Raw genomic sequence first — 19159 nt, forward strand, 5'->3', positions numbered from 1 at the left:
TTTTTTTTTACTATAAAACATAGGAGTTCAATCGACTATATTTTGATAGAATCAATATACATATCAAATGTCTAACAGCTTAATTATAAACTTATCGTTTTTATTCCTTTATTTTTTAAATGCGGAAATCCACAGGGGATCAGATTTCGTTTCTTCTTATCATCTCGCCTCCATTTCCGGTGTTGATTTCTGAAGAAAAACAAATCCACGTTTTGTGAAATCTGAGTTAATTAAGTTTGATAACGTCTAAATCTTACTTAATAATTCTAATCTAAATATGGACAGCGATAGCCCATCTTCTGAACACGGTTTTAGTTTGATATCATCTGACGCTAAACGTACAAGAAAAAGGAAAGTGGAAGGCAAAGACAATGTGAGAAAAACTCGGAAAAAGAAGCATAAAACTGATTCGGATGAGAAAAGAAAAAAAGTCGGCGACGATCCAGCAAAATTAGATTTTGAAGAAGCGAAAGATACTGAATCAAACTCAGAACCTGACAATGAAGAAGTGACGGATGAGTTTGTAAGTGCTATATTCAGGTCCAGTACAATATGTTGATTTACATGTACATGTAGCTATATAGCTTGAATAAGCTATATAGCTTTATTAAGCTATTTAGAATAGCTTGATAAACATTTTTATATTCATTGTTTTACAAAAATGTTTAGTATAAGAAAGAGACAAAAAATCGCAATTAACTATCTACTCATATTTGTTCCATTGACCATTAAAAAAAAAACAACCCTAATTATAGATAGTTTTAACAATAATTTGCAGCTTTTAAACACTATTAAGCAAAAAATTATACTTTCATTGTTTGGGTAACTGTCCACCACTTTCTGTGCATTTAGGCGTGGATAAGAATGATTTGCTTTCATCGTGCTGAATTATTACCAGTCAATTATCTAGTTTACCATAACTGGCCTCCTTTATATTTCATTCAAGAAGTAACTGTGTGGTCATGAATTAATTGCCCCAAACAGGCCAAACGTTTTAGAACTATTAAGTGCAAAGTCTCTTAAGTAGACACACTTTGATAGTAATCTTTACATGCATTCTTTACAGAGCTGTTCAAAGTTGAAAACTATCACTGCATTAGAGTGCGATTTTTTATACATGCTGATATATTACGAATCTAAGAAATATGTATGACAAAATATCTAAATCAAGCTACTATGAATAGCTATATAAAGCTATATAGCTTATTCAAGCTATATAGCTAAATCAAGAGATTGTACTGGACCTGATATTTGCCAAAGTAGGCCCAATTTTGTGTCGAGCATAATGTTTTACTAATACGTAAATGGTGTGATAATGTTAATGATTTTATTTTCCATCTAATATATAAGCTATATGTGAAACTAGTCATATTTCTTGATTAGAACACTGTTGAAGCTTATCTGGTTTGCATAGACTGAGTCAAGGATTTTCATTATTACTGAAACCTTGGGAAAGTTTACTTGTTTTATTCAAGTTTAGGGGTAATAACATTGACAAGCGCTAGTCATAAAATGATCACGATAACTTTGTTGAACAAAAAAAATGGCTGCTAATATGGCAGTGTCAAGAGTGCCCAGTTGTTGGGGGAAAAAATTTAGCATCTAGTGCCCCTGACTCGACTTTCATTTTTCATTTATTTTCTGAATGTATATATTAAGTGTTACCTTTAAGCATCACTTTGCAAGGCAGGCTTTGCTCGCCTCTCACTGCTCTTAGTATAATACTATCTATGCAGACTGTGTGGCCTTTTGGTCCAAGCTCAGGTTCAGACAGCAATTACTAGTTAAGCAGAGAAAGTGCTGTTTGATATTTAACTCATAACAGCTAAAACAATACTAATTTGAAACATGCACAATTTTATCTTCCTTTCTTTTGGGGTGTTACCAAGATTTATGGAAAATAGCATTCTGCCATTGGAGGAACTGCCCCTCCCCCCCAATTACATAACTTCACAATTTGATTTGATGATAACTGAGAAAATATTTAATATTTTCATTATGTATGTATACTACTTTGGAATCATTAGCTCACCGAGACGAAGTCAATGGGAGCTTATGCTATACCCTCGGCGTCGGCTTCGGATCTGGTTAAAGTTTTTGTTGCAGGTCCTGTATCTAAGTGAGTACTTGTCCTATCTTCACCAAACTTGCATGGATGATGCATCTGGACCTACTTATGGACTTTAAAGACTTGGATGCTGAATCTGGGTCCTAAATTTCTGATGCTGGAGGAGGTTAAGGTTTTTGGAGCAGGTGAAAGTTTTTGTTGCAGGTGCCCTTTGATAGCAATATCTAAGTAACTGCTGGTTCTAACTTCACCAAACTTAAATGGATGGTGTGTCTTATGATACTGATGCACCAGACAGGCTTGAATGCTGAATCTGAGCTATGGGTTTCGGATGCTGGAGGAGGTTAAGGTTTTTAGAGCTGGTTAAAGTTTTTGTTGCAGGTGCCCTCTGATGATGATATCTTAGCTACTACTGGTCTTAACTTCACCAAACTTGCATGGATGGTGCGTCTTATGATACTGATGCTCGAGACAGGCTTGTATGCTGAATCTGAGCCATAGGTTTCAGATGCTGGTTGAGGTTAATGTAAGGTTAAGTTTTTTTTAACAGGTCACATGTTTTATAGATAATAGTACTATTTTAAACTTGCATAGCTGATTAAACTATAATATGAATGAATCGCAGAGGTAGTTTCAGATGCAGAGCTTGATCTCCATTATCAAGGATGCTAAAAAATATATCTTAGTTATTACTGGTCCTAACTTCACCAAACTTGAATGGATGGTGTGTCTTATTATACTGATGCACCTTACAGGCATGGATGCTGAATCTGAGCCATAGGTTTCGGATGCTGGAGGAGGTTAAGGTTTTAATAGCTGGTTAAAGTTTTTGAAACAGGTGCCTTCTGATGATGATATCTTAGTTATAACTGGTCCTAACTTCACCAAACTTGCATGGTGGATGCATCTTATGATACTGATGGCTTGATACCTGACAGGCTTGAATGCTGAATCTGTGCCATAGGTTTCGGATGCTGGACGAGGTTTAGTTTTTAGTAACAGGTCACATGTTTTATAGATAATAGCTTGCATAGTTGATTTAACTATATTATAAATGAAATGCAGATGTAGCATCAGATGCAGAGCCTGATCTCCATTATCAAGGATGCTTAAAAAAATCTCCTACCTCACCCAAACCTGCTTGATAGATAGATGTGTTTGTTGTTAAATGATATAAGTAAACATGATTCCTATGATAAACTATTGTATGATATGATACACTATTGTTTAATATGATACAATATAATATCAAATGTTATAATGGAAAAAGTTATATGATACGGTATGATATTGTATTAAAAAAATTGATATTTTATATGATATTGTATCATGATATTGTTATGTATAGTATTGTATATATTATGTTGTTATACTTTCATGTTAAATACTGAAATCTGATTGGTTAAGACGCAGTTAATAATATTTACTATTACCCTCAGCGTTAGCAACGCACTTGGCAACGGGTAACATTAAAAAATGTTACATGCGCGAAAATTATGCGCGTACGGTTCGCTGTAGAATTCACGTTATTCCTATATAAAAGCAGTAAAATTTTCTTATAAATTTTAAAAAAGACATTCAGTATAACAAAATAAATAGTGCCTGTTTGGGAGGATAACAGTTGAAATTGACACCCCTCGAAAACCATTGTCAACCTCCGCTTCGCGTCGGTTGACAATGGTTTTCTCGGGGTGTCAATTTCAACTGTTACCCTCCCAAACAGGCACTATTTATATAATACAAAACTATTGTATTATATGATATTGTATTATTTATTTATAATATTATCACATGATACTGTTACATATGATATTGCAATATATAATATTGTTTTATATGAAACAATATTGTAAATTATATAATATTGTATTATACCATATTGTATACTTTGATATTGGTTTCTATAATATAGTATTGTATCGGCGAACCGTCTATGAGATTGATCAACCCAATATATTATAATAAATGACTATATCACATGAAATTGTATGATATGATATTTTCATATGTATAATATAATATTGTATTATATAATATTTTTTTGTATCACATGATATAGTATCATTTGATTTGATACAATGTTGTATCAAATTATATTATATTAATATGTTTCAAATATGATACAGTGTCATACAATATAATATCATACTTTATATTATTGTATTGATAAACATTGTATCTTATAATACCATATGAAAGGAACATATGATAATTATACAATTTTTTAACAGATAACATACGATATCCAAGATCATAAAGTATGATTTTCTTATAAAATGATAAAGGTGGTCTCATAAAGGTAATGCCTCATAAAGGTAATGCCTCGTCTCGGTGAGCTTTGTAATCTGTGATTAACTATGTTTTTTGGTTTTATGAAAGTCCTGTATATTTCTACTTGAGTATACATTCTCATTCATTGATTTATTTATTTTTATTGCAGGCTTCAATCAAAGAAGGTATGTAGATACACATTTTTATGTCGAAAATGAGAATATTCTTGACTTCCCCAAGATTATCTTGCATTTTTTGTGTGAACATGTAAATTTAAATCAAAGCTGCTCACTAGATTTATATTACAAAAAACAAATTTGAAATAATTGTATTGAACTAATGATGCTTTATGATCAAATTCAGAAGCACTAATTATAAATTAAAAGAATGACACATGTATTAGAAAATCTTTCAGTTTCCTAGTTATGCCCCCCTTCGAAAAAGGGAGGGCATATTGCTTATATTGCTTTGCTGCTGTCTGTCAGTCAGTCAGTCCAACAGTTTCCGTTCATTTTCTTCGCAAACGATGAACATATTGAAATTAAATTTGGTATACAGGTTTATCATGATGATATCTAGTTCAAGTTCGATATTAGGTACGATGGAGCAATTTTCGACAGAGTTATGGCTCTTGGACATAGAAAAATTCCAGTTATTTGCAGTTTCCGCTCACTTTCTTCACAGAGGATGAACTTATTGAAATGAAATTAGGTATACAGGTTTATCATGATAATATATAGGTCAATTTCAATACTGGGTACGATTGAGCAATTTTCGGCAGAGTTGTGGCCCTCGGACATAGAAAAATTCCAGTTATTTGCAAGTCCACTCATTTTCTTAGCAGAGGATGAACTTATTGAAATGAAATTTGGTATACAGGTTTATCATGATAATATCTAGGTCAAGTTTAGTGTTGGATACGATCATTAGACAAGCATTTTTCGACAGAGTTATGGCTCTTGGACGTTAAAAAATTCCAGTTACGATATTTGCAGTTTCCGCTCATTTTCTTCGCAGAGTGTGCACATATTGATATGAAATTTAGTATACAGGTTTATCTAAATAACAGCTAGGTTACGTTTGATTTTGGGTTTGATAGAGCAATTTTCAACAGAGTTATGCCCCTTGGACTTAGAAAAATTCCAAATATTTGCAGTAACGTTCATTTTCATTGTGGATGTTTCCAAGGGGGGGGGGGGGGGGGGGGAGGGGGGGGGGGGGGGGGCATGGCATAAGTGTTTCACAAACATCTCTTGTTATAATAATAAAAAATTTGTGAGTAATATGATCATGCCTATACTGGTTGATACTATTAAATTTGATAAGTTAACCATTTGCCTTTTTTATTTTTTGTAGAATTGTCAAATTTATCATTTGAAGAATTAAAGAAATTAAAGGAAAAACTGGGCCTGAAAGTGTAAGTGTATTTATTTATTTTTAGCTCACCGAGACGAAGTCAGGGGGAGCTTATGCTATACCCTCGGCGTCGGCGTCGGCGTCCGGACCCGGTTAAAGTTTTTGTTGCAGGTCCTGTATCTAAGCTATTACTTGTCCTATCTTCACCAAACTTGCATGGATGATGCATCTGGACCTACTTATGGACTTGAAAGACTTGGATGCTGAATCTGAGTCCTAAATTTCAGATGCTGGAGGAGGCTAAGGTTGTTGGAGCAGGTTAAAGATTTGTTGCAGGTGCCCTTTGATAGCAATATCTAAGTTACTGCAGGTCCGTACTTCACCAAACTTGCATGGATGGTGTGTCTTATGATACTGATGCACCAGACAGGCTTGAGTGCTGAATCTGAGCTATAGGTTTCGGATGCTGGAGGAGGTTAAGGTTTTTGGAGCAGGTTAAAGTTTTTGTTGCAGGTGCCCTTTGATAGCAATATCTTAGTTATTACTTGTCCGTACTTCACCAAACTTGCATGGATGGTGTGTCTTATGATACTGATGCACCAAGCAGGCTTGGGTGCTGAATCTGAGCTATAGGTCTTGGATGCTTGAGGAGGTTAAGGTTTTTAGAGCTGGTTAAAGTTTTTGAAACAGGTGCCCTCTGATGATTATATCTTAGTTATTACTTGTCCTAACTTCACCAGACTTCCATGGGTGGTGCGTCTTATGATACTGATGCACCTTACAGGCTTGAATGCTGAGTCTGAGCCATAGGTTTCAGATGCTGGATATGGTTAAGTTTTTTGGAACAGGTCACATGTTTAATAGATAATAGTACTATTTCAAACTTGCATAGTTGATTAAACTGTAATATGAAGGAATCACAAAGCTTCAGATGCAGAGCTTGATCTCCATTATCAAGGATGCTAAAAAATATTTCTTAGTTATTACAGGTCCTAACTTCACCTAACTTGAATGGATGGTGTGTCTTATGATACAGATGCACTTAATAGGCATGGATGTTGAATCTGAGCCAAAGGTTGTGGATGCTGGAGCAGGTTAAGGTTTTAATTGCTAGTGCCCTCTGATGATGATATCTTAGTTTTTACTGGTCTGAACTTCACCAAACTTGCATGGAGATGCGTCTTATGTATACTGATGCACCTGACAGGCTTGAATGCTGAATCTGAGCCATCGGTTTCGGATGCTGGATGAGGTTTAGTTTTTTTGGAACAGGTCACATGTTTTATAGATGATAGCTTGCATAGTTGATTAAACTATATTATAAATGAAACGCAGAGGTTGCTTCAGATGCAGAGCCTGATCTCCATTATCAAGGATGCTAAAGAAATCTCCTACCTCACTCAAACCTGCTCGATAGATAGATGTGTTTGTTGATAAATGATATAACATGATTCCTATGATATAGTATTGTATGGTATAAAACAATATTGTTTAATATGATACAATATAATATCATATGTAATATTATAAAAAGTTATATGATACAATATGATATTGTATCAATTTTGTTTTATATTTTATGATATGATATTGTATCATGATATCGTTATGTATCGTATTGTATATTATGATTCAATATTGTATAATATTATATTGTATTGTATTATTAATTTATTATTTTATCACATGATACTTTTACATAAGATATAGCAAAATATAATATTGTATCCTATGATACAATATTGTATATTCTATAATATTGTATCATACGATATTGTATAATATGATATTAGTTTCTGTAATATAGAATTATATCACATGAAATTGTATAATATGATACTGTAATATTATTTAATATCGTATCATACGATATTGTATTTTATGATATTGGTTTATAATATGATATATTATCACATTACATGAAATTATATTGTATGATATTGTTAGATATATTATTGTATGATATGATACAATATATATAATATAATATTGTATGATATAAAATTTTACTTTATCACATAATATTGTATCATTTGATATGATACAATGTTGTATCAAATTTTATTGTATCATATGATACAATATCATATTATGTATCAAAAATGAAACAGTATCATACAATATCATACTATATTATACAATATGATATCATATGTTTCAATGTTATGATGTATTATGTAATATGATATTGTAATATAATACTATATTGTTTTATATATTATGATATTGTATGATGTGATCAAATACAATAACGTAAAACACAATACAATGTCATATCATTTGTTATATCATATCTCATCATTGTTTATTATGGTATTTTATTGTATTATATGATATATGTTGTAAATATGATAGGATGGAATATTTAATTTTATATGATTGTATTTATTAACATATGAACATATGATTATCATACAATTTTTTAACAGATGATATATGATATTGTGTCAAAACAGAATCCATTAATATCCAAGATCATAAAGTATGATTTTCATTTAATATGATAAAGGTGGTCTCATAAAGGTTAAGTCTCATAAGGGTGATGTCTCGTCTCTGTGAGCTTTGTAATCTGTGATTACCTATGTTTTAGTTAACAAATTTAGATACATGTACGAAATTATGCATCCTAAATTTTATTAATCAACATTTTATTATATTATACTTTAATATCATTTGTATTTCCAATCAAACAATTTTGATAAAAAAAATTGTTAATCTAAGAATTTATTATATTGTAAACTTTAATTCGATTAATATAGAGAAAGGTCATACAGTATTACATACATTCAGTAAAAGTTACTTTTATATCTATGTGTACATGCAATTTCATTTATAACAATGTATTGCATTTAATTATTGTAATACATGATATACATTATTTAATACTACTGTACAATATCATGTAGAGAATATAGGACATAACCATATGGGGGAGGGGGTCATGCCCATGATTGTACCAGTAGATATTATTAGGTATATTTACATGCACTCTAAACATAAATAATTTAGGTGTCAGTCATATAACTATTTTGTGTCACAGTTCTTCCGCGGTCCATGTATTTAGTACAGTCTCGGCTGTTCTGTCACTCCCTTGACGTACAGGGCAGAAAAGTTTACCATGACATTAATTGTCCTTAAGCCTACACAAAGGAGAAAATTGAAGATTACTTATTTAGCAAAAGTCATGAGATGTTATACAGAAAAGCAAGAAAGCAGCACACCATGAAATATTTATTTCATCTAAGTCTTCCTCTCTTTTTCTGCAGATTCAATCAAGTTTTGTACGGTGATAAAGATAGGAAGGGTTCCAAGAAAAAAGTCTTCAAAAGGGCTAATAAAAATCGGTAGGTTAAAGCTTACCATTAAGTGGAAAATGTTTATCCACTTGTTCCTTTTAATTCACAAATTCACATGCATCATGAATGATAGTAGTTATTGAATGTTTTGGAGTTATCCACCATCTACATTTAGGAAAATCTGGGAGGGAACCTGTGAATTAGCCAATGACAATGTCTTCTTTTTAGTTATTGGCTTCTTTAATTAGCATAATTTATCATCCAGCACATGATGTTTTTTCTCAAAAAATTATTTTATTCATAACACTCATAACAATGCATGTTCTTTTATGTCTGTTTCATTTTATAATAAAGCATTAGTAATGATAGAGATAAGATATAAACTTTGAATTTCAGACCAATGGAAATATCGTCAAAGAAACCAGTACAAAGATTCAGGAAAGCAGCACCCGTAAAGAAAAAAGTAATTGATTCATTCCTCAAAATGATATTTTTACTCTGAAGATAAAAGTTTATAATCAAGTACAGAAAATATGGTAATTTTAATGTTTGTTTGTACATTTATTTTGTTTGGGTATCATTAATTGAGTTACCCTTCTTTGAATACATGTGCAATGCACTATGATGTTTGGGGGGGGGGGGGGGGGGGGTGTTGGCAATTTTCTCTACATTTAGTGAAATTCAGATCACCTGCTCTGTAACATAAAATATATATTGTATATATTATGGTACACAAGGTAAGAATATGGAACGCCATAGCTGCCTTATGTGGCTATTTTATATGTAGATGGTGCTTTATTATATTATGCTGTGGTTATTTCATGTGAAGATGGTGCTTTATTATATGAAGATGGTGCCTTATTATATGAAGGTGGTGCTTTATTATATGAAGATGGTGCTTTTTTATGTGAAGATGGTGCTTTATTATATGAAGATGGTGCTTTATTATATGAAGATGGTGCTTTATTATATGAAGATGGTGCTTTTTTATGTGATGGTGCTTTTTAATGTGAAGATGGTCACTCGGAACTTTATTTTTGAAGACTGAGTTAAACATTTATTATCTCGAACTTTTGAAACTAGAACAAAATTGATACAGTTAAAATCCATTTAATACACAATTGCTAGTTTCTCCTTTTTAGCATAATAAGTATTTATGTTACGAGATGAACTGTACGACTTAATCTCAACTGAATTGACAAATATGGTTAATTGAATAATACAATATTTTGTTAGTATTTCTTGACATTTTACTTTTGCCTTTACCACTTATAAACGGGCTTTCTTTGAGCTATATTATAGTATAGTAGACCTTTCCCTGGACTTTTTCGACAAGAATGTCGAGAAACCCCCATATGAATCATCTTAAATAATATTTAAAGATAAAATTAATTCAATCAAACAATGTATCAGTAATAGAAATATTTCTCGAAAATTGTATGGATCCAAGCAATATTGAACTCTATAGTCTCGTTCAACCAAACGCTCGGCTGACACCGTAAATCTCCGACAAACAATTAAGGGAGACTCTTTGCTTGTCGGCGATTTACGGAGACAGCCGAGCGTCGAGTTGAACGAGACTATATTGAACTCTGGCGTAGGAATACATACGACTACAAAAAATATCTAAATTGTTCGTACCATTTAAAATATTACTATTTTCAAGGTATTTATAAATAAATTTCCTTGAAAAACAATGCTGTAGCATACATTAAATCAAATTTATCAATTATGTTCAAGAACTAAGTCTTGTCAGCAGCGAGGATTTGTGATGAGGTCCAAACACTGTTTCACTTTCGGTTTGTCTGAGTAACTGCATAGGAGAGTTGATTAAAATCAACTCCCATTTAAGAGCGGATCAAAGATCTTATTTTAATCAGATTGCTAGGGCATAACCTTCGCTTAAACACAAATAATTAGTAAATTCAATTTTCTGCTTTTCAGGATAACGTTTCTAGGCTTTAATTCTTGTAATATTCCGTTATTATATAGTTGTCACTTTAAACTAGATGTAAGTTTGGTTGGGGTAAAGTCGTACACAGCTAGATCTCCTCGATAGCTTATATACTAATTGTGCTAGAAAAAAGAGGAACTAGCAATAGTGTATCAAATGGATTTTGATCGCATCAATTTTTTGTTTTACTTTCAATATTTCGAGATAATACATTAATGATTAACTCAGTATTCAAAAATAAGAGGGGTTCCGAGTGACCACCTTCACATTAAAAAGCACCATCATATAAAAAAGCACCATCATATAATAAAGCACCATCTTCACATAAAAAAGCACCTTCACATAAAAAAGCATCTTCATATAATAAAGCACCATCTTCATATAATAAAGCTCCACCTTCATATAATAAAGCACCATCTTCATATAAAAAAGCACCACCTTCATATAATAAAGCACCATCTTCATATAATAAAGCACCACCTTCATATAATAAAGCACCATCTTCATATAATAAAGCACCACCTTCATATAATAAAGCACCATCTTCACATGATATAACCACAGCATAATATAATAAAGCACCATCTTCATATGAAATAGGCACATAAGGCAGCTATGGCGTTCCATATAAGAACATTGTTGAAGATATCATCTTACCAAAATATATTGTTTGTAGAAGTTGAATTACCATTATCACAATTAATGTTCCTCTCTGCCACCCCCCCCCCCCCCCCCCCCTAAAAACACACAACACAAATAAACACACACCAAACTATTTCGAAGGAAATGTTCTGGTCATTTAATGATGATATATGATGTTTTCATTTAGGTTACCAGAGACCCTAGATTTGATGATCTCTCTGGTGATTATAGAGAGGAACTCTTCAGTAGAAGTTATGGGTTCCTTGATGACATAAAGCACAGAGAAAGGGAGGTAAGAAATGGTCTAAATGACAAAAAGAGAGAGAACTTTAAATAGACATTTGGGTTTTGTAGCTTTACCATGCATGCATCATTTGAAAATAAAATGAATACACTTAATTATTTATCATTGTCTTTTCCTTGCTTCCAGAAAGTTGAAAAATCTGTAAAGAAGGAAAAAAATCCTGAAAAGAAAAAAGAACTGCAGTTTTTATTGAACAGAATGGTATGCTTATATGTAATAATGGTGATAACTTAGTAAGGTGATTGTATTTATTGTAAAATAGATTAAAGTTGACAATTTTTTTCACAAGAATCATGCTCAACAATATTGAAATTACACATTCATCAAATGACTGTATATTAAATGGTTTTTAATAGAATTAATTCTCTAGGTATCGGTACCCATTGTACACGTACATATATATACTTGTAATGTTTGCTTAATAAATAGTTATAAAAAGTATAAACTGAATCAACATACTTTATGTGAGTATAAATTGGAAGCATTTGAATTTATTATCATAATTATAATTTTTTGCTAATAAGTGTCAAAATATAATTATCAGTTGAATAAATTAGTAACATCAAATATATATACCTTTTAAAAAAATGTCTTTTTGATTGTCATTTTGAACCAAAGATTTCCTCTGTAAGTGAAGTTTACATAATCTTACCTAACATGAGTGCAGGTGTTATATGATAAACAATATATAAAAAATATTTCTTGAAGAAGTGAATAAAATACTTTAGGATGTGTCTAACTCAGTAACTGGGTAAATGTGTGTTTTTGTTATAGAAACAGCAAGAACTTACTGACAACAAAAAAGAACAACAGAAAAGGATAGAACGAGATTGGAAGAAGAAGGAACAGACCCGTGTCAAGGAGGGCAAGAATCCATTCTACCTCAAAAAGGGTATGCTTCATGCTACAGTCTAACCTTTTTGTGTCAAATGTCAGTATCTCAAACACTATGCATATATCAAAGAGGGTTGGAAGTAATTACATAGAATAATAAGTTATGTCTCTTTGAACACATCTGTATAAGAGTGAATTTTAACAGGGTATATATGCATATATTTTAAATCATATTGGGTGAAAATAGTGAAAATAAGTCAATAATTGTTCTGTGTAAAACAACAGAGCAGTTGTTAATTAACTTATTTTCATCCAATCAAATTTTAAAAATATTTTACCATTGTAAAATTCATCTATAATTGGGTATGTTTATAGGGACATGACAAATCATTCTAATTAATTCCTGTTTAAATGATCACACTGGCAAGAGAGGTAAAAATTTGATTACAACGTCTTTAAAAACATTAAGTCTGTGAGGTCTGTTTTTGTATTGCAGCTGAGAGGCGTAAACTAGAGTTGGCTGAGAAATATAAGGAGCTACAGAAATCTGGTAAGGTTGATGCCTACCTTGGAAAGAAGAGGAAAAAGACTGCACAAAAGGAGAAGAAAAAATTGCCTGTTCAAGTACCTTAGTTAATAAAATTTATACTGTAAAATGTGCTATAGTTAGATTTCTACTGAAAAGGTCTGTATTACAACCCTTTTAGTCATTACCAGTATTTCAAACAATTTTATTATAAATCAATTTTATCTGCATACGAGAATTTTTGGCGAGGTTTCTGTTAGCCTTGTTGTTGCAAATATTTCCCGCCACGTACAATTCTTTGTGGTATGGTTGTTTTTATAACATGGGTGTGGATAAGGCTTGGTTGTGAAAGTTAGTCGCCGCAAACAGATTTATCTCAGGAGAATCGCAAAATGAAGATGTACAAATAAAATTTGCTTAACAATGCATTATTCTGACTACTTTCTAGCTAAAAGTAAAAAAATAAATAAGAATGAAATATACATATAAAAACTAGAAAAAAAAATGTTTTCAAATTCATTTTCATATTAAAAAAAGTGTGTATGTATACAGACTTTATAAGCTGCAAAACTTGTTAAAAAATTACCAGTTCCCATTTCAAAATGACCTTGAGCTTTGACCTTTTAAAATGGTTAGGAGCCCAAAAGGTAACAATTGAAAGTTGAAAGTAATTCCACAGATTGCAAGAGAAAAACAATTTTTAAACTTACGTTTTAATGGGCTTTAAATCGGAATTGACCAGAGACGCAGTGTTTATATCTGATATATTAAAGCACACACGGAAAATTTACAATTCATTTTTGAAGGACACCCCCCCCCCCCCCCCAAATTATATATTTATAAATGACCTTGACCCCTTTCCCATGTATTTTAAAATCTTTATTGTACTGTTATTCAATTATGCCAAAGATCAGACCCAAAAGTTTTCTAAGAATGGTCTAAACGTATTAGATATTGAGTTTTAGTTTTAACATTCAACTCGTAATGTACAATGTAAAGTTTAATCTCCCGAGCCAAGCTGCAGACAGAGCTCCAAAGATATACTAGTGCCTTTGACCCTGTTCTCATCGTAAAATAAACGCAAAGTAGATCAAACAAATCAAAGGTTTTTCGATGGGTTTTTTTTTTATTTAGATTGAAATAAGCTTTTTGGGTAAAAAAAAAAAAAAAAAACCACTAAAGCATATATGACAAAAATATCTAAAAACGAAGACAGATTTTATCTTGCATGTAACAGTACTTGTGTAGATTTTAATATGATCGACTGTGTCTTGCAATACTTATGCTTTAAGTGCCAGATACTAGTATATGAAGAAAAAGCTCTTAAGTTTAAAGTGCAAGCAAATCCATGTAACAGGTGACAGAATTTCCTTATTATTCAAAGATTGGATTAACAACGCCAATTAATTAAAGATATTAAAAAAAATTCATAAGAAATAACTTTGTCTTCGTCAATCTTGTTATAAATATTAACTAAATCTATTTCACACAAAAAAAGCTGACGACCATCATATAAACGTATTTTTATTACAATTATTTTAAATCAAAGACATCAATGGTTATCTGTCTTTAGAGGATTTTTTTCCTTTATTTTCGTCGTCTTCCCTCATGGTTTCTTTTTACTATTGTTTATAGATTTAGATTAAATATCGGGCATTCAAAGAGGATCCTATTATGTGAGATTGTAAATCAATGCAACGCAGGACGATGTAGTTTTGTAGAGAAGGACTAGAAGAAGTCTCTGAATAGACAATACGATGTTGCTCCAGTCCTATAAAAAATGACAACGGATGTTATTAATAAAAGAATGCCCCAATGTACTAGAATCTTGAAAAGGGTGTGTATTTTTGAAATAAGAAGAGACTCAGTCATCAAGAGGATAATTCATAATCCCTTGATTGAATCAGATTAACAATCTCTTCTGAGCAAGATGCATTGATTTATTTATTTTTTCAAGCCGTTGCTAGACTAGGCAAGGTTTAAAATGCATGTACACAGACAATCAGTGAAACGTGGTCAAATATAGACGAGGAATGCTTCCTTGTTGACATGTAATATGGCACACTATGGTAAAGAATTTAGAGGGTTTTTTTGTGAAAGAGAAGTGCTGGGTTAGGATAAGATGATATCGAACTACATGTATTTTCTGCAACATATTTCCTAAAACCACTTGACCTGACATTGTTATATATAGTGATATAAACTACATTTGAAATCTGTCAAGTTTACTACATGACAGTAACCGTTCATGTTAGTTATGATGATGTTAGATAAAAGATTGACTGTTTTGTTTTAATTATTTTTGCTAAATGAATGAATGATTTATTAGTATCATTATCAAGACAATCCTGTATTCTTGCAGTAAGACCATGTTATTGTGGACAATTATTATAACGAAATGCGCATAAAGCTGTAATACGTTATCCTTTGCTCACAAAGTGTTTTCATAAAATACAAGTTTCCCATTTGCTATCGCACCAATGATTATGCGCAATTCCGCACCTCTTTATTATTATTTTTTTTAATTTTCTTAATTATTAGATTAATAAGTAATACAAGGATTGGCGGAAACGATTTTGTAAATTAAAAAAAATTGTTAAGATTAGTCTTTAAAAACCAAAGCAATTGAACAAACAATCGACATCAAACAAAAAATTACATCCATCAATATATATTACATAATTATGCGTACTACATGTAGTATATTGCTGTACTTTGAATGAATATATATATATATATATATATATATATATATATATATATATATATATATATACACACATACATACATACATATATATATATATATATATATATATATATATACACACCATGAGGATTTGCCTTCTCGCTAACAAAACTGATGAATTTACTTGTCTTGCTTAATAAGCTCACATTGTGCAAGGAAAAAAGGTCATGAAATTTTCAAATATTTGGTCTCAAAAAATAAAAATTTGAAATATACATTTGTATTCGTTGTTGTATGCTTGCTTGATTGTCGTTGTATGGGTTACAATACCTTGTTTGGTGTGAGCCTTACCTTAGTCGAAACCATTGATGACGTAATTTAACATCCACGAGAAGTGAAGTCGAACAAATCTAATAAATGATTTTATCAAGTTTTAACAAGGTTTTTTTTAAATCGTTGTATAACGACTTACTGGCTCTTTATATCACAAGGTACTCCGCGACATCGTATCTTAGGCATTTGTAAAAAGAGTTGCATCATTTGATTTTTTAAATGAGTATGGTTATGAATGATACGTAAAGGTAAATCATCATATGCCATGACATTTAATATTTATTATATAAAATGATTTGCAGCGCTTTGTTTTGAAATTTAAATGTACACTTTAAATTGATTTGATCCATATTTAATAACCTTTCCCCTCTGAAAACCAAACTTGTTGTTAAATCTTAAAATTTCATTTAAAAGATTAAAAAATTTGTTCCGAAAATGAAATGGCATGAAATGTCATGCTATTTTATTGTTTGACGAATGCAGTTTTGGATAAATTTAATGTTATGCTATTTTTTTCCTCAAAATCGAACAGGAACATTAGTTTCTGTATATTCTTTATTAAAAGTTAACATACTTTTTTGATAGAACCGATCTATATGACCTTGATCTTTATAAATAATTTGACCCCAAATATATAAGGTCAATGTTCAGTAAACTAAATTGAAATATTTGCATTTAGTGTTTATAATTTTATCCTTTAGTCTTTTGAAATGTTCAAGTCATTTGATTATGAAACTATCGGTCGTGAAAAGTCATGTACATGTATTGGTTAAAAAGATATAAAATATAAAGTAAATCTATGGTTAAAACTTTAGTGGGTTATAAAGTTAGTCCACCTACTTTAATGTAAAGCCCTTTAGGTTTCACAGGCGAAGAATTTTTTTCTTTCTTTATAATCAAGACGACTGATGTATTATTTATGACAGTTGTGATGTATTCTTGCGCTTTGAACTGTTAATTTGACATCAATGCAGCATTTTCATTCATACGCAGTAATTTATTAATGGGAAAGGCCCAGGTCGATAGATAGATAGATAGATAGAAAAGAAGTGACACATACATGTAATTTGTCCGCTACCTTTATATCAAGTTTTGGTACATCAAAGTCTTTCGACAAAAATCAACTTTAATATGTAGATATTTTTCTAATATTAACGATATTTGATGTAGATGAAATCGTTGACTTCCGTCTGTCCTTTTAACCTTGTGTAACCCTTTCCGGGCCATGTAGCATTAGAACACATTTTTATCGAATTTAAGATCCTAAAATTCAGTTCTTTCCTTGCATTTTAAAAATGTCAATACCTTTCAACAGCAAGTAGGATTACCCTAATCAATACTTGTAGATCTTCGTTATGTTATAAAATCGCGCACGGAACGTCCTTTTCTGATTACGTGAAAACTGAGATTGCATCGAGGCGGTTCATGGTCGGATAACACAGATCGCAATCCGTGCGTTTCTAATGGTAATGCCTTCGTTAACTGGACTATATCTTGCCCGATGTTACATTATTTCGGCCTCAGTTAACTCCACTGGAATACACAAAAATCCCGCGCGTTATGTATATACGTAGTGGTCAGTGGGGAGTCGAGGCGCATTACGTCGTGATAACATCAAAGGTATTTCTCGTATTTACCTAACAGGGACGAGCGTGCCCCACATATGACCTAAATTTCGCTGATGGGCATAAATCTTGTCCACGCAATGATAACAAAATGGACATAGTCGCACTTGAAACCATGTGTCATGAACGCCATTAAAATCTCTCTCTCTCTCTCTCTCTCTCTCTCCCTCTCTGTGCTTTCACTGGTTAAAACCCTCGACTGAAAAACAACATTCTATGAATATTGTGCGTTTCTCAAAAGACAAAAGAAAGTATTAACATTATCAATTGCATACAGTTTAGAAAGAATATAACATTAGCGGTTCACAACCCGGTTTAAATGATACTAAACTTAATAATCCATCAACTGTAATTCTGACAAATTGCACAACCTTTTAAATGTTATTTATGCCGTGGCTGAACTAAATTTGACCCTTTCCAATTTTCGAGTTGTACTTTAATTTCATCCGTATATAAAGATGGTAAACGATAAAGGTAAATATATTATATAAACCCGTCATCCATCCCACTAGCGCTATTTTTATTCGTTCGTCATAATTAACTGATTTCGAATATCACAAAATAAGATTTATATACTATTTTCCTTCTCTTTAACAAAGGAATTAAAGGTACGTGCATTCAGCACACAGCGAGATTTTTGATATGATAGAATATTGTATATTAACAAGTGTTGATAATTAGGGTGTTATTTCCAATTTTTTTATAATCATTTTTGTAATAAACCATATTCTTTTGTATATTGCATTTATCCTGACAATGTCCACGTCAATTTCTTTTTAATTTTGGAGCGTATTTAAGCAATTATTCTATAAACTTTTATATGTTTGAAAGAATTAAAAAAAAATTCGACCTTGGTCTTTAGAATTAGCAAAATTACCTCGATTAAGGCATTCGAAAACTCTTTAGTTCCCGAGTTAAAGTTTTTCTTTAATTGACTATATATAATGATTCGTAATATAATTAATACGAACTGAGGAAAATGTATCAATATACTACTCAAATGAAAACGAAAGTCAAGAAAAAGATGAAAGCGGAACTCATTATTATAATTAATCTCTCTCTCCATCTCTCTCTCTCTTAAAATAATTTTCAATGACATTACATGCATTTGAGTTATTATTTTATACTGATAAATGAATGATTTTCTTAGATCACAATTTTAAGGCAAACAGACAAGCCTAAGCCATAGATAAAAAAACCCGGGAAGAATAAAATGATGTTGATAAAATGTATACATAGTGCAGTATTGATTAAACCCCCG

General features: G+C 31.5%; 1 protein-coding gene across 1 annotated transcript; it reads left to right on the forward strand.

Annotated features, from left to right (window-relative positions):
• Positions 1 to 2: 2 nt before the first annotated feature.
• Positions 3 to 13470, forward strand: LOC105320854 (ribosomal RNA processing protein 36 homolog). The gene is made up of 9 exons (XM_066089094.1): positions 3 to 523; positions 4509 to 4524; positions 5696 to 5756; positions 8962 to 9039; positions 9388 to 9454; positions 11775 to 11879; positions 12018 to 12092; positions 12666 to 12783; positions 13222 to 13470. Exons 1-9 carry the CDS (start codon positions 278 to 280, stop codon positions 13356 to 13358), a joined length of 903 nt encoding a protein of 300 aa, XP_065945166.1. The 5' UTR covers positions 3 to 277; the 3' UTR covers positions 13359 to 13470.
• Positions 13471 to 19159: the final 5689 nt, after the last annotated feature.

The sequence above is a fragment of the Magallana gigas genome, chromosome 6 (genome assembly GCF_963853765.1).
Source record: "Magallana gigas chromosome 6, xbMagGiga1.1, whole genome shotgun sequence".
NCBI classification, from domain to species: domain Eukaryota; kingdom Metazoa; phylum Mollusca; class Bivalvia; order Ostreida; family Ostreidae; genus Magallana; species Magallana gigas.